Genomic DNA, 24,169 nt, shown 5'->3' on the forward strand with positions numbered 1-24,169 from the left:
ACATAGGTATAATCAGCAAATGTTCATATGTATTTCTTATGCAATGATGAAATTACTTCTCCCTTACAGTGGTATAAACCTACAGATCATATCATTTGTCATTCACTTGATGGTGAGATAATGATCTTATAACAGATATGATTAGGAGTAACAACACCAAGACTACTCGTCAAAGATTCCCATTTGGCATTTCCCATGTCCTGGAGTAAATACTCAACATTATAAATCAAGTTCTGATGTGGCAAATGTATAACATGTTATGTACGTGTGCATGGAACGGCAGCAAGAGGACTTATCAGCTGAGTTACAAAAACAAACATCGAGCAAACGATCAACTGATAACACACTGATTGATTAATTACTTTTATCTTCCACAGCAGATTTGTCAGAAGGAAGTGTTTGTGTGAGTGTGGATTTACTAATCTATACTCAATACACTCCATGAGAAAGTGGTGAGAACGGTATCCTTGATTCAAAGGATCAATCGTCAATACATTCATTGACTGATTGCTCATCATTGGTTTTTCAAAATACTTAAAATGGTGGACATCATGCCATTAGTTGCCGAGTGTGCTATCTCTGGTATTGTGGTAACCATGGAGACAGTACACCAATATGAAAAACCTGGAATGACGCATCACTTTTTCACATATGAGACAGTTATAAGACACATGACACGTAGTAGTAGTATTTACCAGCTCCAAACAAACAGCATATTGTTCTCATATGTGGATATTGATTATTGATGATTACACGATGCCATTTAGAAAATGGTCAAATGCAACATGTCATATTTGGGATTTCACTTTCTTAGTAAAGTACAAATTCTAGTACTTTTTTGGTTGAGTCCCATCCGGGATTCTAATCCGCACCCTCAGAGTCAGGCACCTAATCGCCACCACACAAAGTCAGCCGCCTAGCCCGCTCAGCCACCGCAACTCTGAGGGGGCGGGTTCGAATCCCGGATATGTTGATTATTGGTATGTGGATACATTACTGGAGAAGGTATGAATCTGACATTGTTGATATAACTTTGTGTCTGCTCTCACTGTAATATTTGCATTTTGCGTTATTCATTTGTTGTAGCACTCAGCAGAATCTGTATGAAAGACACCATACACTAGGTCGCACATTGGGCGTGTGTGAAATATTATTTATGTTGGCAATCTATACAATATCTAGACATTACAGTCATGTGATATATTCATTATAAGTATAAGAAGATTATGTGCTCTTTTATCAAGTTTCAAAATGCATACTAATATGATAATAAACTAATTAGGATTATGAGACCAAATATGAAGCCATACATTGACTTTGTTATGTTTCAGTCCTAACCGTTGTCATCACTTGAAGGTGATTAAACTTCAAAGTGTTTCACAAACCAGTCATGAATTCTGGGATATTATCCATGTACTTAATGAAAAACAATAACAAAAGCAACAACCAGTCCATGGAAAATGCTCTGGATCAGTGCCCCTTTAAGTATGATGTACTGAAGCTACACACATCCTGATGTCTCTGTTCACATACAACACAACATAGCATCCTGCACAGTGCACCAAATGATAAAAAATGACTGCTTGTGCACTGCAGCTGAGCATGACTTCATGCAAGCTTCAGTTCATGTCATCTCGACTCATATGTTTTAAACTGGTAACTTGTAAATTACGGAATCAAACAAGTATGCATAACAGTATTAGGGTCACTCATATGTTTCCAAAGTCATAAGACACATTTCTTTGTGTTGTGTTTTTTTCGGACACTTGTCCATACAATTGCATGTACATTGCATGTACAATTGTAAAGCATGTGACTGATTTATTAATGAGAATTTTTGTTAAAAAACAAAGCCTCTGCTGAGTATTTTCAATGTCTGTGTGATGCATTCCCACCTAAGGCAAACTTTTAAGTTGATAATGCACCATTTGAGCCTTTCCATTCATTTTCATAATGTCTTAGTCATAACTATATGTAGCAGGGAGTGGACATCTCACAGATGACACCATTACCATGTCACTTTGCTCACGGGTTAACCTCTTCGGTCATGTGGACAAGGCGTCCAACTTTAGATCAAAAAGGACCAAGGTTTGAATCCCTGCACACGACTTGGAAATTTCATGGTTGCTACCACTAAACAAACTTACACATATAATGATATTGCTCATTTAACAGACTGTTGGTCCAACAATCCCAGGGTCAAAAGTTCTTGTCAGAAAGATTGTCATATAACTGGTTGCTTGTCTCATTGAGGTGAGTAAAAGCAAATATCACCCTCAGGTTTGGGAGAGGTTGTGTTGATTAATTCTAAGAGAGCACCTAACAACAATACCAAGTACGATTGGAAAGTAAAATCTGGGATTTATTTTAGCTAACCAATATACATATATACCAGTGGAGTTCTACATTTAGCAATCTTGCCTCTAACCAGTTTATGTGACGTACAATGGCACTAGCCATCAGACGACAGGGGCTTGTAATGCTGAAACTGCTATCAAGGTATGTACTGTCACTTAAAAGACTTAACAGGGTCTTAGCACTATATGAAAGTCCTCTAATACAATGCTCAGTAAGAGTTCCGCCTGTAACACCACCACCCCTCCCAAACAAAACGCAAAATTACATATACAACACTGGAACAGGTATAAAGAACAATTAATGAACTTATTTCAGTCTTGGAATATTACACCGTGGAAGAAGCAAATTTACTATGTAAAAAGAGGGGGTTAGGTCGGAACTCCTTCCCAATGCTAAGACCCCGTTAGCGACAGTACATAACGTGATGGCAGTTTTAGCGTTAGAGACACCTGCGCATCAGACAACCCGTCGTGTATCAGTGCTGGATGTGTCTCTAGTGTAAGTGCGTACACCTTGCTTCCACTCACCGTCCACCTGGCCCCCCGTCCCCCTGACAGCATCTCCCTCCGGCCCAGGCATAATCATCTAATTGTCATCCACTAAACTGTGCAACTGTCTCTCCGCTCCTGCAATAATTATATCTGGAACTTCGACTCTTGTGCCTCCTACAAACTGAAATCATGTGACATGAAGGTAAGCGGAAGTGAGAGGCTGTTTATGAAAGGGAGCTAACTCTAATGACGTTTCCGATTCTGTAGAATTCCAGTTTTAAGCTTGATGTGCGTACGACGAGTTCAAGTCTCTCCGAGAAAATCAATTTTGACATATGTCATCGGTTCCCGATCGATGCTCATGTTGTTGATCAATGGATTGTCTGGTCCAGACTCGATTATCTACAGACCGCAGCCATATAACTGGCATATTGCTGAGTGCGGCGTAAAACTAAATTCACTCACACTCAGGAACATCCCAGCTATATGACGTCAGTCTGTAATAAATCGTTTCTGGATCAGACAATCCAGTGATCAAATGCACAAAAATCGATCTGCACATTTGGAGTTTTACACAATGGCTACTTAGATACTCTGTCTGATCTGATGAGCTTTATTTCTAGAATGAGTCAATAATCAAAATTTGAGCTGGTATTTAGCAGCCTCATAAATTGGCGATTGTCTGAATCAAAACCAGTGTGGGTGCATATATGTCTGTTTCTGTCTTGACAGTCTCTGATGTCTGGTGGATAAGCATGACTGTCTAGGGCAGAGGGTGGGTTGTTCGATCCTCCTCATGCGAAAAGATGGAACTTGTGGATGCGACGCCTGGTGCTTGACATCAAAGGGATTAAATTGACAAGTCGTGTCTAATACCAGATTTCTGAGAAATGCCAAAATTCAACTCCATGTGGTATACGTTGATAAACTATCTGCAATTTCATATGACCACTGCCATGAGAGGCGAGACGAGATGACTCATGGGAGTTAAAAAATTATCATGGAAGTACTCGGAACTGTACATGTTGTATTTCCAATTTATTTTCAATTATTGTATATCAGTATATTGTGACCCAAGGTAACGTCTGATCGTTTGAAGCCCCTGTATGCCAAAGGTATAAAAACATGTATGTCCTTTATTTTGAAGCCCAACAAAATTCCACAAAATATCTTGTACACAAATATACTTCACTGATGTCACTTTTGAATTTTGTGGTAAAGTTCCTGGTGTTTGTTATACAATCCACTATCATCTCAGGCAAAGCACATGGACTGAAAATGATATTGTAAAATAGGCTTGATTGTAAATATTGCACTTAGAGACACTTGACAATATAGACAGTCATAGTACGTTATTTGGTTTATGTTTTGAAATGTAAACATCAGATAATTGAACAGACCATGTTCCCTCTAGCCAGCAGCCCTGACCCTCCTTCTGTGACCCATGGCTTTGGGATATTGCTGATTTGTTTGTTTAATGTCTCACACCCATTCTCTTCCCACAGATGTTACTTGTCATATTTTTCTATGAACCTCTGTTCTAATACAGCTTTTTCATGGTGTGAGTGTTCAAGATTCATGATTGGCTGCCATCTGATTTAGATGTGCAGTCAGCGACGTTCTTTCAAAAGTACTCATTCGCAAGGAATCAGTAATTTCCTTATGCGTCCTTCCTCATGCTTCAACCAAATCAGCATGCCAGACCACACGATTCTGGGCCTGGATTTTCGAAGCTCTCTTAGCACTGAGATAGTCGTAAGTTAATGTTAATGTATGGCACTTACGATTATCTTAACGCTAAGAGAGCTTCGATAATGTAGGCCCTGATCCCATTTGTCGCCCCTTACAAGGCTAGTATGAGTTGTTGGAGACCAGTTCTAACTGGGATCTTCTGGGGTCAGAGAACAGACAGTTTCATCTCAAATGAAAAATACTTCCTCTCCAATGTCTTAAAAAAATACAAACTTCCTGGCTTCTCTTTATACTTTGAATTTTATTACAATTCAATCCGAACATGGACAGAGAAGATACAACCAGGTTACAAACTGCATACAAAAAGAATACAAACAGTTCAAACATAAGAAAAGGTACAATACTACTAAACACAATTTTTATCACAGAATGCTTTTGGTAAGTGAAATAAAGGGCTGTAAGATACATCATGACATGATTAAAAAAGATCATCAACAGCATGTCTCATTTAGAACTATTACAATTGCTAAAAAAACCCAAACTATTACCATATTATTGCAATACACACAAAAACAACCCCAAATATAACTGTGACAGTCTGATGAGAAAGCCAGTCATAAAATATTTGTGTGTGTAATAAAGATTAGGTTGATGGGTAGGATCAGTGACTTAGAAAATTATTAACATGTTCCCTATTTGATGTGACAAAACACAATGTCTGACTTAGTATAATGAATCACTTATTGGACCTGATGATGTTTTTGAAAATATATTGTGGCTGATAAAAAAAACTTGTTTGAATCTTCAGTCTGAGAACTGTTGACTAAAAAAACATTGTCCCCAAAAACATCACATGCTCACAGGCTCACATTCTCCATTCACTTGGAATGTTACTGACTAAAGTGTCATGATGGCATGGTACTCAAGCCTGGTACAGCTGTTGTTTTGTACTCATCACGCTCTTTGAAGTATCACACTGTATTAATACCTTCTTAGATCCTCACAGCCCTAGTCAAATACTGTCAGTATTGGTACTTAATCAACAACAAAAATGTCCCACTGTACGAGCTCCAGTGCCTGTCATGTCACACAGATATCACACAAAATATATACACTGTAAAGTAAATACATCTGAACAATGATGATGTTATGATACTCTAAATATTAGGATTCCATCAGTATGGTTAGGACAGTAAATGCAAATACATATTTTTTATGAATACTGTATAGACAACAGCCATTTAAAAGTTGGCCCTCTTTGAAAACTGGTCAAAAGGTTGATATGTTTGGCAACAAGACAGCCAAGAGTGAGTGTCATATTAATCTATAAATACACTAGTCAACAATCTATAAATACAATATTCTTCTATACAAAAGCATCCTCGATATCTCCAGGGTATACGTTCCAATAAATCTCCACGATACCCTGGATGCATCTACGATCCAATAATTTCATTACCTCCCTTTGCTGGCTCCACATTTTCACAGTAGCCAATCAGCTAAGTCACTGTTACAACCGAGCTTGCCAGTGTCAACAAAGTTAGCGGTTGCATCTGCGAAGGTTTGTCAGTACAACTCAGACTTGGGGGAAATCATACAGACGAATTGATAGGTCCGAAACCTACAAAAATACATGCAAGAACTCCTTCTACCACTTTCAAAGAACCTCTGCATGATTTGTGTTGCCAATTTTAATTGGTTAGATAATTAAAAAAGCGAAAGTGAATTGTGATTTGTTCCTAGACACCTGATTGGATAAAATGTCAGTCAAGGGAGGTAATAATTATATCAGGCGTAGATGCATCCAGGGACTTATCGGCCCGTATACCCTGGAGATATCTAGGATGATACAAAAGTTGAGAAGATAGATATACAAGACTTATAGCAAGACCTGCCTGCAAGCATTCAAAGCAAAGTGAAAGGTATTCATGGTCACTAAACATCCTTAACACAGTTCTCTATCCATTACTGGCCCCAGCTATATATCAAAATGTTACTCTGGCTATTCTCAATGTAAATGTGGTACCATAATATTACTGGCTTCCATACAAACAATACTCTCTGGATGTTGATATTATTGATAATGTTTGGCTCTGGCAGCAGACAAAAAAATGGAATTGCATGTAAGTGTTGAATAGAGAAAATAATCTGTTTAAATACGAATAGATTCACGGGTTCCTATAAATAATAAACAGTGTCCCCATATAACAATCAAAACATTTATATATTTTTCCAGTGGGAAAGTAGGACATGTTTCCATCAGTTTATATTATGACATTTAAACATAGGAGATGGTATGGGAATGCCTCATGGCAAAACATTACAAGATGTTCAGTGATCCTGAAATGAATTGTGTCTCTTAATTCTTCCTTAACAAAACGTACTTCTATCCACTAGGACTTAACTTGAACATCAACACATAAAATATGTCTAGCTGGGCTTATCTGTTGTGACACTTAACACCTTTCCTATCATTCTACATCAGCTTAAGTGCTTTCTAAAGCTGTCCCTAAATACAACTATGGAATCGCCCAAAAATAAAAAGCGTTTGTTGAGTGTAAAAAATACCAAGAAATGACTAGAGGTTTAGACCAGTGATAAGGATCGTCTACATTTGTTCCAACAAACATATTAATACTGTCAATCCACCCAATTCCCTACAACATATATTTGAAAATAAAATAATGAAAGACAAAGACCTTTCTCCAAATGGTAGATATGACAGATATAATCCCAAAAGGCCAAAAGGACACCCTACAAAACCAGGTGACCATGACTGCCTTTCACTTTGTCTAAAACGAGAAGAGGGGTTCGCCTGATTTGGCCCTGTCCAGGAGCTCCATCTCTTTCTTGATCAGCCAGTTCTCGTACGGCTGCCCTGCCCGGTCATTCCCGAGAGATCGAAGATATAGTCGCAAGGCACCTGCGCTCTTCTGCTTTGCGCTTGCACCCCTCTTAACTGGACTTGCGCTCTTTGAGGCATCTTTGGGTGAAGGTGAAGCTTTTTTTCTCTCTGCTTCTTTCTGAGCCAGCCAGTTCTCGTAGTTTGTGGCCTTGTCTTCCTCCATCTTCCTCCTGTATGAGAGTGAGTGAGATATTAAGACTTATATCTGCAGTTTCTGTCGTTGTGGGAAAGGCATCCAGCACTTGAGCAGGAAACCCAATGGTTGATAGAGTGAGCACCTGCATCACATGTGGCTACCAAGCCCAAAGTAAGGAATATCAACTCAGACGTGATCGGTAACACTAACAGTAAGCATTGTGAAGAAAGACCCTTCCCTTTTCTGTTTTACAGCCTACAGTTGTCTTCTTCCATTGCTTTGTAAAGCTGTATTATTTTGTGCAAGTTGACCCTGATCAATTCTGTTTCTTTTCTATATCCTTGGTCAAGATGTCAGGAGACACTGGATAAAAATAAAGCTTAATAAATATCAAAAGTGTACCACTAAAGCAAACTGACAAGAAGAGAACATCAAACAACTTTTTGAAAAAAATAAGACATTAGAAAATCATTTTTTAAATGAAAAACAATAAATTTAATTTTAAAATGTAGCTAGACATAGCAAGACAAAAAAATCATTCTTGCATAAATTTGAAAAAGTGATCAGTTTGATTACTGGCAAGGTTTCAGTGCTTTGAGCAAAACACATCTTTGTTTATGTTGTTTGTTTACCTGATGCCCAATTTAGAAAACAATACACCAGTAAATATTCTGAGTCAAAACACTGTTAGGGTCTTCACAGAATAATATACCATGGCACAAAGCCTGATTAACATTAGTGAAGTCAATGCACACCATTCGCTTAGTCAGTAGATTATCATACACCTTCAATCATCACACGTAGACATAGACTTTCATTTTGTTTGTTTGTTTGCTTGTTTGGGTTTTTTTTTTTAACTCTTCACTGTTCTAGCTACATGGCTTGTAGATAAGAATCTAGACCAGACAAACAAGTGATTGAAATATTGAGCATCAAGCAGCTAAGGCTAACCCAATCATCCATTAAGTGCCCACCACGACAACCAAAGGATGCTTGCTAAAATGGCATGTGTTGTATGAGAAATATTACAAATGAAAAATTGTAATCTGAGAGCTCATGGCTTTTTCCATTCTTCCAAAAAGAATTGTGCAGTTACTTGACAGTGTGCTTTCAAGAACATGGCAGAATATTGTGTATGGGAGTCAGTGAGATATGGAGGAAGTCATCGAAGGATGCGCCACATCACTGTTGAGACTTATCTTTCTGGTTGACCATTGTTGGGGTCATATCTCCTTACAAACAAGGGACACATTCATATTCACCCCTACCAAAATTTGGCATCAGACAGAATGGAAGATAGAAAATGATGTTGATGTAAAAATATCATTCAGTTCCACACACATCAGAAATCCAAGCCTGACACTTATGATAACATAGAATAAAGAAGAAGATTCTTTGAAACCAGGCCTTAGATTTTTTTAAGTTCTCCTAACACAAAGAATGTTGTAAGTTAATGTTAAAGGTCACATGCAACCAAAAAATCAAACATTAATAAAACACATTTATCACTTATTCATGACATATAATATACATTGCTGCTTTTAAAAAAACGAATAAGCAAAATTATAAGCGTACAATCGCGATTCAAAAGTGCAATATTTTGTACTTGGGCTTATTTCCCTCGAAACGAAGCCTGCGGGAGACCGAACCCAGTCATACCGGGTGGATATGCACTCAAGTGTAACGACGGCTTCCGATTGGCTGTTTCATTTGCTGATACGCTGAGGGTTCATTGTGTGTACAGAAAGATGATCTGTTTGATGGGCATTTTAGAAGTATAGCCAGTAACAAGAAAGTAAGATTCTGTATGGATAACAACTTCTTTTTGTGTACTTGATGCGTCGTTTCAGTGTGGATTCATATACTGTTGTCAAACAAAATCATATACACGAAAAGAAGTCGTTATCCATGAAGAATGTATATAAAGATGTTGGGTTTGGAAAATACATGTTCTCTGAATTTGCGCTCGATCCAATAAAAAATCATGTCAGTAGAGATGGTCAACTACTGCGTGACTGGAATCTGTCATTCGTCCAAGTACAAAGCAGGACTTGAAACTGACAAGAGTTTGCACCACTTTCCGTCAGATCCAGTCATCCGAAAAAAATGAATTTAGTATGTTTGCAACCCAAAGACATAAAAACCTGTCATGTGTATCACACGTGCCTAATTACATAATGTGGCAGACACGGGACTCGGGTGCACGAGTCATAAATCAACTTATTTTCTTTATGTCGTATAGTCTGATAGGTGTTAAGTTCAAATTGCACGTGGTCAATGATTGAAGCTGTGTATTGCATATTGTCTTTAGCAGACAGGCAGGCAGACATATAGGTGTGAAAAAAACAGACACTGAGCTTTCTCTGTGACAGAGACTGCTTACCACAATCAACAAGTTTTTTTTACGCAACGAGAGGATTATTTAATTGTTTGTGTACACAACCAAGATTAGACTACTGCTCACAACCTCAGACGCTGGGCATGCATACTGTTTCGAGCTCCGCGAACCTATTCACTGCGCATGCGTCACCGGCGCAGCGCAGCACAGCTGTTGAAACCAGTTTTCCCCCCAGCGCTGGGGGGAATTTAGTGAAACGTTTGAACTCCGATTTCGCGGGCTTTTTTTTCATAGCGTTTCTTTCAACTTTATAGGTTGAATTGGCATTTTTTATGATTTGTTTCGGTAAATGCATACCGAAAGGTACCAGAATCCGCAAAGTTGTGTTTTACGTTGCATGTGACCTTTAATGTATTGACTTCATCATCAAAAACTGTGTTCCACAGGAAATATTGCTTGTGTGAGATCAGACAATATCTCCTAGGTGATATCGTTTTGACAGTAGATTTTGTACAATGCCCTGACAGTGTTATGACATGAAGTTGATGATGTCACAATGCTATGACATCACTGCACTGCAAATCTAATGCCAGTGCTGTGTTCAGAAATGTACATTTTGCATTGAAAACTAATGAAGAATGATTGTGGATGATGAATAGAATCTCACCCTCGTGTCTACTTACATCAATTATATCAACACTCGTTGATAAAGGTAAAAATATCCTCAGCAAACCTCCAATATTTGTTACTTTATCAACTTGTGTTGATATATTTGATATCAGTAGACACTTGGGTGAGATTCTCTATATCTTAGCACTAAGAGTGATTTGAAAATCTAGGCCCAGATGAGAAAGCAGATGCATTAGAACACCATACTGGCATTTTCAACATTTTCAAAAAATAATACAAATTTTCTTATTTTAGGCAGTAAAGCAAAGGATTACAGAGCAACAACAAGGAAACAAGAATTTTTTTTTCTTTTTCTTTTTATTGCTCATTATTGGGACAAGGACGTGAAAGACATTTTCTTCAGCTTTCAAAAAAATCTTGTTTGAATATTAGTTGCAAAGTTCAATGTGGTGCTAGAAACTTTGCCATGGTTGCAGTTAAGTGTTTTGGCCCATCCTTAAAAGGGAAAAAGGTTCCATGGCTGGAGATATTTAACAACTTCTGATAAAAATCATGTAACTTTGGTTGACAGTTATAAATGAAGAAATGCTGAGAAAGACCATATTAACTCTCATGAAGGCAACACTGTGGGAAAGAAAGTGGAGGATGATATTAGTCCACTCAGTTCTCACATAATACTTCATAGACAGTGTTACAAGCCAGGTTCCCCTTCTCAAAGTGATCGTAGAACTAAGGTGATGGTACCAAACTTTAACACAGACTTACGTCAGTCTTAATGCTACGATCATTTTGGGGGTCGGGGAGTTAGTACACACACACATGTTTTTACATGATACCATCTGCTATTTTCACTGTCCGAGTCGGAATGTGCGCTGAAACAAACTGTGCTGATTAGTGTGCTGTGCACTGCAGCGAATGCATCGTGTGTGAAGCTGGTCAACGACGTGCAGCAACTGCATTGTGCAGTGAATGGCAGGGTAAGGGGTGGCCTATCACAGATATTACTTTTAATGAATTCATACATGACTAGGGAACTACTGACTGATGTCATGATACTTGGGGTGTGCAGAGAAGAGCAGTTATCCAAAGCTACAATATTACCTCTTTATCCTACCTATCATAAATGTCCAGACCCTGAATAGCATTCAAACTTATTTAGTAAAATTACTTAAGGAAGTGTGTCATTTAGGATTTGTGAAAAAATTAAGACATCAGCAGTTCACTGTTGGTTCCATTGTTGATGGAGACCAAAAGTCTGGAAAACCTGCTGCATGTTTACATCTCTCCAGTAATGATTTATCAGGCTAGACAAATCCAGTGTGTAGTTTGTGACCACATGAAACTGGGGGTTGTGGACAAGGGCATGCCTTATGCTAGAGTAATGCTAGAGTAATGCTAGAGTAATGCTAGGGTAATGCCGGCTAAATGCTGAGGTAATTCTGGCTTTACATAGAGTAATGCTGGATTTAATACTGGACAATACTGAAGTACTCCAAAAATAATTAAAAGTAATTCTGGCACATTGGCAGATCCAACTTCCAAGGGAACCTCCACCCCCACCCCCACCCCAACCCCCACCCCCACCCACACCCACACCCACACCCACACCCACACCCACACCCACACCCACACCCACACCCACACCCACACCCATGCTGGCATAATACTGGTGTAATTCTGAGTAATAGTAATACTGGGGTAATATTAGAGTAAAGGTGGATTAAATGTTGGATTAATGCTGGCATAAATACTGTAGCACTGCTGAAGTAATGTTGAAGTAATGTTGGCTAAATGCTGGAGTAATACATGAGTAATATTTTCGGTGATACTAGTTAAATACTGGAGTAATACATGAGTAATGTTTTCGGTGATACTAGTTAAATACTGGAGTAATACATGAGTAATATTTTCGGTGATACTAGTTAAATAATGGAGTAATAGTGTGATGCTGGAGTAATCCTCTCCAGGAGCAATACTGGGTTAATATTGGAGTAATACAGGCTAAATCCTGGAGTATACTAGTAATACTGAGTAATGCTCTCCTGGAGCAATACTGGGGTTATACTGGAGTAATGTTGAAATAATATGTCAACAGATTACAGTGACACCGTCACAGACGACCACTTCCTCACCTCTCCTCCTCCTCTTGCCTCTTCATCTCCCTCGCCTTCCTCCGTGCCTCAGTTTGCTTTTTCTCCTTATCCTGTATCTTCATGAGCCATTGGTCAAACGAGGGTGGCTTGTGCCGACTCAAGTCCATGTCTCCCCTGTACAACACACATCCACATACACCAGTGTCATAACATTACTAACATAATTTGGAAGCTGGAGAAGCAAGACTTAACTTGTATTGTGTGTGTGTGAATGAAAACTTTATTCTATCACAATAGTTTATGCAAGATAATATAGATGACATGACTTTCATATTGATCATCATTAATAATTCTCCGATGAACATTTCTTCTATCATAGCCAGCCCTAGTTTTGCCTTTGTTTCCGCTGCACAAATCTATTTTAAGTCTATGACAATCAAAAGTCAATGTAGAATTATGGTGCATCAATCTTTTAAGGCTAACAACTTTGATGTTATTCATAATGATGTGCCAGTGTTACGTAATGTGCCCCTTCATCACCTTCATCCCAGTGTTACTAGTATTGGTTCAAACTTAAAAAGTGTAAAACGATTAGTTATATAAATCACAGACTACAAGTAAGTAGATCACAACAAGGATTTAAGGAAGGGTTAGAAACATTAATAATAAATGCAAGAAAGGGTGGGAAAAGGCTTGTGGCATTTTCAACATAGCTATGGCATAATAACTATTCTCCTGATTACGGTATTAGTTGAATGAGCCTCCTATACCCTTGTGATGTTAAGAAATTGTGTGCAAAGCAATTCTTTAGAAAAAGTACATGAAAACGTAATTGTTGTGCATTTACTGCGTGCATGTCTCTTATGTATTTAATGCTATGAACAATTTTCATGCTATTTGTCTTTGGTTTGTGGTAAATAATCCAGTCTGGACCAGACAAACCAGTGATCAATGTTGTGAGCATTGTTTGCTCCCAGACACATGCTGTTCATTCTCAATACTTTTGTCAGATTTTTCTGGCACATCCAGGAAAATGCTTCTATCCTTTCAGGCAATAAATTTTGTTTTACATATTGTCATGAACATTGATGAAACAGGAACGAGAAGCATCTAAAACTTGTTGAATAACAATCTTGATAAGTTTCTTGTTCCTGTTGCCTGTTGTGTTAGGCAGGAGATGGGAGGTTAGTGAAACTGAAATAATCTTAAATGCGCCTACAGCACATTTACATTAGAAATTTGATTAGATGCGAACATGTCCGCTTTCCAAATCCAGGCAGATTAGTGATTTATGTTCAACATGAAACAAAATATGAAAACATATAGACCAGTCAAGACAAGCATGCTGTGCTTCAGAATCAAAGTAAACAAGGGTTTAAGTTGATGGGCAAGAAATAAGAAGAGAATATTTATGGTAAGAACAGTGGAAACAGTCTATACATACCTTCTATTTTTACTGTAGAGGAAATAGGGTAACAAACGATTATTGATTTACAAATACATGACTTTGTACATCCTCTGTATCTCCATTGCTCACAAAGTTAGGTAGGTACCAAAGTTCTCTCCCCTGGTTCATGTTATGTCAGTCATTCACCATTAAGTTTCATGAACACTTTACAGCAGTACTGATCAGTGATATGCTAAAAGGGACTTGGTGCTGTCAGTTGTATTGAACATAAATGCATCTTTTATATCAAAAACATTGTTGTGAGCTTTCTTTTGCGTGTCAGACAATGAGTTTCTCAAGAACACTTATGTAATCAATGGCCGCCATGTTGTCCAACACTGAGGCTTGTTTGTAATATACATTCAGATGGATTTGGAAAACTGGGAAATACAGCAGATTAAACTGACAAGAGGAAATCTCATCCAAGATACTATGAAATCGAACGGAATGGATTGAGGAGTAAGTCAAAGAGAGCCAAACTGCAAACCCTGACAATAAACAGGATGGATTCAGTACCACGTCACTAATGGAGAAATAAGACTTGGTATACTCATGACGGCAGTTGTACAAAACAACCATAGTGCTAAAATGACATGAGTCTGTATCTAATGTATGGGGGTTATTACACTTTTCTGATAGCAACATTTCATCTGTAATTATATTTGGCATTTGCTGAACTTACTGAATCTGTAGAGAAGACCTGTCACAATATTGCTGTTGCTTCTAGAAAAACAGTTTAGTACGAGGACTGCAACGAATACACTACATGGGGAATATGATGCAATCATGCGCATTGAGTACCAAATACAAATTATTATTCATAATTACAATACTGTAGTTCAGTGACTGATGCACAACATGGAACACCTATGTCGACAGTGTTAACTTGTCACTGTAATAACCAGTGATTCACGACACCCAGATCTGGTATGTTATATATTGTGATAGTCCACAGTACCAGGTGCAGCCTTGACAAACTAACATGACATGCACTACTAGTACATGTTCTATTGTTGCATATCTCACTTTGAAAAAGGACATATGAGTTCAAGTAAAACATGCTCCTTTCAAAACTCATAAATATTCATTAATATTCAGGTCTGATGACCATTAATAATGACCTGAATTCATGGAGGGCTATGGTTCGATTCACCGAATTTGCGCCTGAATTGTAACAGCCTTTTTCAGTACTTCAAGTACCTGCCCTTCTTTATACAAGAATTCCTACTGCTGACTAGTGAAACACACAGCACTTACGTGTAGAAGGCATACGCTTTCTGAAGCTTCTGTCTACCTGCTGCATCTGCAGATTGAATGGAGGGTAACTTCTTTCCTGAAAGGACACTTGCTGAACTCATTATCTTTTCTTAAATATATTCATCATTATTAAAAGATTTTGTGTCGTTAAATTTCTATTTACAAATACTGACATGTCACAATAAGTCCTGTTTGATGTCATTATTCTGTATTGTATAAATTGCAAAAACTACATCACTTTACCAACATTACAAAGGGCTAATGTTCACAAGACTTTGAACTGATATGAGTTGTTAGGCTGCAACAAATACACTATGGGGCAAATACAAAGTTTAACGAACATTTAGTCACCAATAGAAATATTTATTCATGGACATTTTATGGCTAAGATAAAAAAATTAGAGTAACAAACATGTCATGTAATTCCTTAAGATGAAACATATAAACATGTAAACAATGCTTTCTATAAAAACAAGCAAAACACCACAAACAATGTGACTTTTTGCTTAATGGCACAGTCTAAGTTAACTTAGTTTCAGAATTATTCATTACACTCTTACACTGTGTCTAACAAACCACAGTAGTAGAAGATCGTGTAAGGTAACCTTTGAATGACGTATATCGTCCAATCAAATGCGAGGCAGCTTAATGGATTTAACCAATCAGACCACAGCTACTGTTTAAGGTTTAATGACCTACACAGTTCCCTGGTCACAGACACTAATATCTCAACAAATGAAAATGTGCATTAAACACAGATATTTGACTTGCAGTATGTGTGCATAGGGCTTTCTGAAGACATGGTTACTATTAGCTTATATTTCTGCAAGCTGGCATCCTTGAATATTGCAATGCTATTTTCAGCGACTGTTTACTCACTGTTGTGACCCGCTCCATGCGCATCACCTGAAAGTGATCGTACAGAAAATGGCATTCAGAAACTTTAGGGTGCAACCTTTTCAAGGTAAAAGTTCAAAAGGTATGTGTGGATGTCAATTTTCGCAATTTGGTAAGCTGTACGCTGAGTGGCCAACCTCAAAGGGTACCTGACGCGACATCCTGCTAGGGTTTGTTAGATTCAGTATTGCAGTGTAATGAATAATACTGAGACTAAGTTTACTTACACTGCCTAATGGCAGTTCCGTGTGGGGCCCAATTCAGAATGTCACAAGTTATAGAGCATGGCTTGGATAGATCCCATTTTGCATGTCTCACAACATTATTGAGCCACATCCTGCAACTTTGTGGAAGAGTGTTAAAACCATCCAATATATTAAGTTGCCTCATATATATCCAGTGTAAGTAATGTATGTATGTATTATGTAATATGTGTTTTTGATACAAAATGTTGGTACAGTGATTTCAAACACATGTTTGAACAACTTGAAACACCTCTCCACAAGACAGCCTTTCATTCTTGTCTCACCCGCTGTGTAGAACAAAGTGAAGTCACTTGTTATTACCTGACTACTTCTTTGCCAATCGAGAAATTACTTGTATCAATCAACATGCACACATGGCATTACATCCCAACTGCATAGATCAATGCTCATGCTGTTGATCACTGGATTGTGTGGTTCAGGCTTGATTATTAATAGGCCACTGTCTTATAGCTAGAATTTTGCTGAGTGCGCTTTAAACAGCAACCAAACCAAACAAAAAATTTTAATGTTCAGTTTCTGAATGATTCACATGTATTCATGGCAACTTAAAAAGATTTCAAAATTATTACCTGCATGCTCTTCCATCTGATCCTCATCATGGATGTTGATGCGCACATGGGGCTTATCTGATGGGTCATCCAAGTGGAACTGGTTCCGCCTCACTACCCCAGGATGGGGGCGTTTGGCTGGGGAGTTAAGAGCTGTTCCCTCAAACTCCTCAGGAGGGGCGATGTTTGTGAGATAAAGCTGGCACTGGCCTCCCTATAATGTGCATGAAAACAGCCATTTAATCATATCTCAAGTTGTCAGACAAAATCAATACCTCAAAAATTAACAACAAAAGCTTGAATTCTGGACTAACCCTGAGAATAAACAATACTGTTAAAATGGCAGCTGTCACAAAAGACAAATATAAACCAAAGACACAGAAAAATAACAAAGGGAAAAATGAAATATAAATACATATTCTAAGATGCTTCGGTGAAAGATCAAAGGCGCCGACAACACTTTATCAGACGATAATGTGCACTTTTTCCATTACGTCACAATGTGTTGACGTCGCTGCGCCATTCCAGTGTGCCCCCTCGTAATCGAACTTTTTTGCATTACGTCACAATGTAAGCGACGTCATGATGGATGTCAGTTGCCATCGCCTCATACAGCCTCCCACAGTAAACTGCTTCATCGCATCCCGATTCTTGGTTTGCAGTTGCATCAAACAGCTAACATCACTGGTGGAAACATTATGCTTATGTTTTACGGAGGATAAAATGCTTCATAGTTTGACTCAAAACTCTACAGAGACACGGTAATGTTTGCAATGTTTACATTCCCACAATGCAATCATGGAATGTCGCATGACTAGTCAGCTTCAGCTGAATGTACTGATCTAAACTTTTGTTGGTAGTAGAAATGAGACGGTCATTTTGCCTTGTATGGCTTAAGAGAATCACAGATGTAATTAAAATGATTTTGAGAAGATATTTAACCGAACACAAACCTTCACCAAACTGTTTATCATTTGTTTTTTCAAGTAACGTTTGTCTTAACGTAGGGGGCTGACACGTCAAAAGAACAGCGCGTTTGTTAGCCCTGTGCGAGGATTCTTAATTTAGGTCACAGACACCATCATTTGTTTTCTGCTATAGATTAACAGAAATTAGGCTTAGAAATTATTACATACGGCATCTTAGAAAAGAAATACAGTTCGTTCTACCACCAAACACAGCTTTTGGTTAACTGATGTAGTATAAACAATATCTGCGCTTTGTACATAATTTGTTCTTAGCATCACTAAGCATCTCTGAGGCAGATATTAGACATTTTCCAAATGCAATACGTTACCATGACTATATATATAATAAATAATGTCACATGTTAAATGATGTACACGATGATGATAACTGCACAGCGTTGTGTTAGGACAATAACATGAGCGAGTGAATATGGGTTTATGCAACTTTTAGAAATATTCCAGCAATATCACAAGGGATACCAGAAATTGGCTTTACTCATTGTACCCATGTGTGGAATCGAACCCAGATCTTCAGAGTGATGAGCCTGCACCTTAACGACAAAATATTTTAGTATTTGTAGTATCCATGGTAACCACTCATCTCTGCAATGACAGCTTACCTCCACCCACACTGGGAACTTGGAATCATAATACTGATGTGGTTTGAGAGGGACCTGTCTTGATGGTCGCAGCTTCTTGGCTCGTTGCTGCCATCGGAACAAAAACAAATGACGTTCACAGCTCTTGTGTCCAAATTTGTCGGCAATGGTCAATGCATTGTTGCCATCATCATCTTCAGCATCAATGTTGGCTCCTGAGGGATACAGCAATGTACATGTCAGCAATGTAAGACATAATACCAAAGTATTGTAGAGACATACGAAATGTGCTGCAAGTAGTGAGTGTGAGTCAGTGAGTTTAATCTTATGCCGCACTCAGCACTATTCCAGCTATATGGGGCAGTCTGTAAATAATCAAGTCTGGACCAAACAATCCAGTTGATCAACAGCATGAGCATCGATCTGTGTAATTGTGAACCAATGACATGTGTCAGCCTAGTCAGCGAACCTGATCACCCAATCCTGTTAGTCGCCTCTTAAGACAAGCATAGTCACCTTTTATGGCAAGCAAGGGTTGCTGGAGGCCTATTCTATCCTGGACCTTCATGGGACTGTGAGTACTGAAGTCTTCAACAACTATACTACCGACAAGAAATAAGAGAACTAATGAAATAATAGCGAATTTGAAACTGCTTTAAATATCCACTAAATCAATTTTAGGTGTCAAGTTCAATATCTGGTGTGTCCACCATGTTGGGCAACACATTCACGGCACCTTGATGGCATGCTGTTAATCAATTTCCGGATGGTTGCCCGTGGTATTGCCCCTCTTGGAGAGCTGCACCAAGCTGGGCCAGGTTGGCGGGTCCTGGGTCCCTGGCGTACACCCTTCGACCAAGAACATCCCAGAGATGTTCAATTGGGGACAGGTCTGGGGACTTAGAGGGCCAGTCCAATGTCTGGATACCTTCTTGTCGGAGATAAGCGGAGACAATTTGGGCCTGATGTGGTCTGGCATTATCATCTTGGAATACAAAATTTCGGCCGATAACTCTAGCCAATGGACCCACAACAGGACGCAATATTTGGTCAACGTATCGCTGACCAGTCATGGCTCCGTTAATGATGACCAAATCTGATCATCTGTCATGTGTAATCCCATCCCACACCATGACATTACCACCTCCATATCGATCATGGTCAAGAATTGCTGCTCTGGCATATCGCTCCCCGCTCCGACGCTTTTCTGCCATCTGTGAATCGTAGGCAAAACCTTGACTCATCAGAGAACATGGTGTAACACCAGTGGTGCATAGCCCGTCCCTGATGCTGCCTAGCCCATGCCAATCTTTGGCGCTTATGGTGAGCTGAAAGGGTGACACCCTTAAAAGGCCGTCTTGCTTTCAGACGAGCTTGAAAGAGTCGGTTTTTAACGGTTGAGGTTGAAATGCGTCTTCCAGTGAGTGTGCGAAATTCTCTATTGATGGCAGGGGCCGATTTAAACCTATCGCATAGAGCAATTAACGTAATGAGACGATCCTGTCATGGTGTCGTTGATTTTGGTCTACCACGCCCAGGTCTCGTTGCAACCCCACCCGTTTGATGGTACTTATCCAACAGGCGTGTAATTACACTTTTTGATTTACCCATCTGCCGGGCGACTTCACATAATGATGTCCCCCCCTCTATCATCCCCACAATTCTCCATTTTGTTGCTTCACCGTGATACTGCCTCGGAGGCATTTCTGTCAGTAAGTGTCAATCTCTACTGCATTAGTGATTGCGACTTCTCCAGTACATTTACAGGAGTTAACTTCTGTATGCACGTGTAGCACGTGCTGGGCATGCATTATGCGAAATTCCATTGTCATTGGATGTTGCGTTTGGGAGATACGCCACGATAACGGACCCTGTCACAGTCAAAGTCATCTACATTCAATTTCTTGGTTCCCTTATTTTCTGTTGGTAGTATATATAAGATTTTTGTCAAAAAATGATTTACACATTTACTGGCTGCAAAACAGATATTATAATATGTTCCTAATAATTCTGATTCCCATAGATGACATACATTGATTATAAAACAAAAAAGTTACGACTTTGCTATAATCAAGTTTCAATACAATTTTGTTTGACTAGTAGCAATCATAAAGTTCTGCATTTCATAACTGAAGGCCACTTTCATGACTGTTTCATCAACTACTAGATTTCCTAATAGGAAGTAGACTTTATGTTAAAAATATCACATCACTGCCATTCATCAAAATATGACTATCCCACAATGTTAAACGAAATGCTTATCCAAATCCAAATAATCCAAAGGAACTAACATGCAAACATATTGCTTTAATAGTAATACATTTCATGATAGAGAGGCTGACCTTTCTCCAAGAGGAGGTCAACAATGTGACCATGACCTTGCGCTGCTGCCACGTGGAGAGCTGTTCGGCCGAGGGGAGATGTGGCATTCACATTGGCACCTGAGATACAAACAAACAAATGCAAGCACATGATTTAAGTCTTCAAGCTCACTACTGTGAATGTAACTGTTTCATAACAAGAAGTATTAACTGCAATGTGATGTTTTCTCCTAGAGTTTTGGATATGGGTGTCCTGAAATGTTCCAGTTTTAAGATGAGACTTTTGCAAAGGACCTCTTTTATTCTTAACTTCAAAATAGATAAGAATTTAATTTAATTTAATAGACAAGAATTAATATGTTGTTGCTCGATCCTGTATCTCCAGTTCATATGACAACACAAACCTGCTTGGATCAGCTTGGTACAGAGCTTGTCATGACCTCTGTGTGCAGCTATGCACAGGGCAACAAAAGCTCTCTCTTCATACCATGCTCGCCGAGACCTCTTCGTCATGTACTCACTGTTGGGCGTCTTAAAATCACTTGGATGTGTCACACCTAGACTGAACACCTGTTCAGAATACAGTAAAGATGAAACTATAGCTCTGGGCTACCTTTCACAAAGCACTATGATGATCGAAGTCACTAAGGTAACGAAGTGCAATGTTAAAGAATGGGAGATAAGGTTAACCTTAGATAAGGTTGCTTTGTGAAACTGAGAGTCCCTGATCGCCACTTGAGTAACCGTTGCTATGCCATCTATGCTGTACAATACCTATCTCAAGTATTTGAACAATAATTTTGTTGTGTTTAGTCTACAGTCAGAAATTTAACTCTATGACATTGGGTCTGTGACTGAATCATTAGTGAATGAGACAATCCAGTGACTGACATCATTAGCATCAGTCTATGCAACTGGGATACAACAAGAAGCATCAACCATGTCAGAAAACCAGGGCCCTTATTCTCGAAACGTTCCTAGCCCTAAGAATTCTTAACTTCGATTGTAGTCTATGTGTTAAGAATGGGTCCTAGAAGTTCGTAGGGTTACGAATGTTTCAAGAATAGCTGGCCTGATCACTCAATCCTGTTGTCATCTCTTATATCAAGGATGGGTTGCTGGAGGTCAATTCTAATCCTTAAAAGTTCATAAGCTACCATTGCAGCATTGCGTACCTGGTTAACAGTCTGTCCAATGGCAAGCTAGTACATTTAACACACATACAGTGTAAATCACTGAAATTTTAAAATATTGATCTTTAAATCATAGGTTATTGTTTTCTATTACAATTCCTAAATTTAGTTTGGGTAGATACTATGCAAGTGTGCAACTCTTCTTACTTTAAGTTGGACAACCAAAAATTATGGTTGTGGATAGAGTTGTGATGATTAATAGATACGCAAGTTATCACGATTCAAGAGCTACACGATACGATACATCGATATGATTGTCGTGTATCGATTCAACACGATACTTAGATACTTAGCAGTCTACGAAACACCGTCTCCCCGTCTATTTAGATTTTTGTGGAAAACTCCGACTGAGATAATTTTCACAAATGTATTTTGTTATCTGTGCCAAAAAGGCCAGTTGTGCCAATGTTGATCCCTGTTGTTCCATTTTTTGGGAAAACACTACTTTACTGACACATGCTAAACATTTTTAATAAAATGTCTTTCATGATGACGTGTTTAATTTTTCTTGGGAGAAGAATACCTTCCCTGAAATGATAACATTACAGCACATTATTTCCAGTACTTTATTTTTCTGTGTAAAAGGACAAAATATTGTGATACATAACGTATCGTATGTATCGGACTACCAGTATCATGATACGTATCGTATTGTGCCATGGGCGTATCGTCACAACTCTAGTTGTGGATGTCTTGTTTTTAGGTTTGTCAGCCTATATCCCTGTACCACACATGCTAATACAGTTTACACCAAACTGATATACATAATGAATGTCTAAGACTTGAATAATTCAGGCTTTCCTCCCAAATTATCATGATGTAGTTGACAGGCCACGATAAAACAAGAATACTATTTCCAGCAGGTTTTGACCCAGCTCACCCACTCATGGCATATTCTTACCCACTCATCATCATTTGCTGCTGCTGCTTCCAGCAGATCTCTCCACTGAGACCACACCCTCATCAGAAGTGTTGCTCCAGGTACAATATCATTTGATCGTATATCCATGTGTTCCAGCAAGTCTCCTACAATATACAACTTGACTTTAATAAGAATAGTTTGTGACAAACATTCTTCAGTTACTTGTCTCAAAATGTAATCGGAATGATCTGCTGCTGATAGAAACAAAAAATGTCTGACAGTGTGAGCAAAGCACACTCTTATACAAAATCAGATCTTAATGAAAATCACAGAACACTAAACAAATCAACACTATACATATATCTATATACAACTATATTTCCTTAAATTTCAAGACAAAGATGTATTTTACTTTTGCTGTTCAACGTGAGGAGTTGCCAAGGGTATCATCTTGATATCCACAGTCAAAAATCATGACACAGTCAATGATTCGAACTGGAGTATTACTTATGAATGCTTATACTCTTTCATGTCAAGAGTTTTGATCCACAGTTGCTTTGTGGGAAAGCAATAAAGTCTCACATTATGTCAGTAATTACTTGATCTCTCAAAAACAGTTTATTTATAGCTTAACATAGGACCATATTTAGAACTTCCACATTAACCTGTAAAGTTTTGACATTTCTGAATACCATGATGTAAGAATACTAATCACACATACCTAAACAACATTCAGAGCGTAAACAGGTAATATCGAGATAATCTTGAATATTCTTACCTTCATCAAGGTAACTTATCCTTTGCATATTTATTGGTATCCCTGTTGCAAATTCCATGTAATCCTTCAATTCTGATATTTTCATTTCACCGTAAATATTCTTCAGCGGAAACACTTCATCTGTGGCCTCGATTTTCACATTAATTGTAAAATTGTTTCTGTCTCGACTAGAAAATTGGGACCTGCTTCTTGTTTTGTTCGCCATTGTGGAAAGGTCACTCAACAGAAACGGTCCGCAACTGCCAAAAAGAGGACGAATCCAGGGTCTAACAAGTCAATAAATATATTCCTGGCTTTCAAGTAATCTACAATCAAACTCCTTATCCCCATTTTTTAGAGATTTCCATCAGTGAAGTGAATCAATTGTTCAGTCCCTAAGGCATGGTTTCT

General features: G+C 38.5%; 2 protein-coding genes across 2 annotated transcripts in view; both read right to left on the reverse strand.

The window, feature by feature from the left end:
* Window positions 1-3,057, reverse strand: part of LOC137258934 (maestro heat-like repeat-containing protein family member 1) — a 52,331-nt gene extending 49,274 nt beyond the window's left edge. Inside the window, exon 1 of the mRNA XM_067796629.1 lies at window positions 2,886-3,057. Within this exon, the coding sequence (XP_067652730.1) occupies window positions 2,886-2,943 (58 nt within the window). The 5' untranslated portion in view covers window positions 2,944-3,057. The remainder of the gene's footprint in view (window positions 1-2,885) is intronic.
* Window positions 3,058-5,882: 2,825 nt separating this feature from the next.
* LOC137257965 (uncharacterized) lies at window positions 5,883-24,044 on the reverse strand. The gene is made up of 10 exons (XM_067795485.1): window positions 23,780-24,044; window positions 23,041-23,165; window positions 21,351-21,516; window positions 20,968-21,066; window positions 18,647-18,840; window positions 17,080-17,272; window positions 15,348-15,423; window positions 14,088-14,099; window positions 12,683-12,817; window positions 5,883-7,616 (listed from the first exon to the last, which is right to left on the reverse strand). Exons 1-10 carry the CDS (start codon window positions 23,982-23,984, stop codon window positions 7,334-7,336), a joined length of 1,488 nt encoding a protein of 495 aa, XP_067651586.1. The 5' UTR covers window positions 23,985-24,044; the 3' UTR covers window positions 5,883-7,333.
* Between the last annotated feature and the right edge of the window lie 125 nt (window positions 24,045-24,169).

Source organism: Haliotis asinina, chromosome 12 (genome assembly GCF_037392515.1).
Source record: "Haliotis asinina isolate JCU_RB_2024 chromosome 12, JCU_Hal_asi_v2, whole genome shotgun sequence".
NCBI classification, from domain to species: domain Eukaryota; kingdom Metazoa; phylum Mollusca; class Gastropoda; order Lepetellida; family Haliotidae; genus Haliotis; species Haliotis asinina.

Coding starts and splice junctions, on each gene's coding strand:
- LOC137257965 (XM_067795485.1), bottom strand. CDS start 23,984: ATGGCGAACAAAACAAGAAGCAGGTCCCAATTTTCTAGTCGAGACAGA. Junction 21,067..21,350: donor TACCAAGCTGATCCAAGCAG/GTTTGTGTTGTC, acceptor TTTGTATCTCAG/GTGCCAATGTGAATGCCACA. Junction 15,424..17,079: donor TCAGATGGAAGAGCATGCAG/GTAATAATTTTG, acceptor GTGTCCTTTCAG/GAAAGAAGTTACCCTCCATT.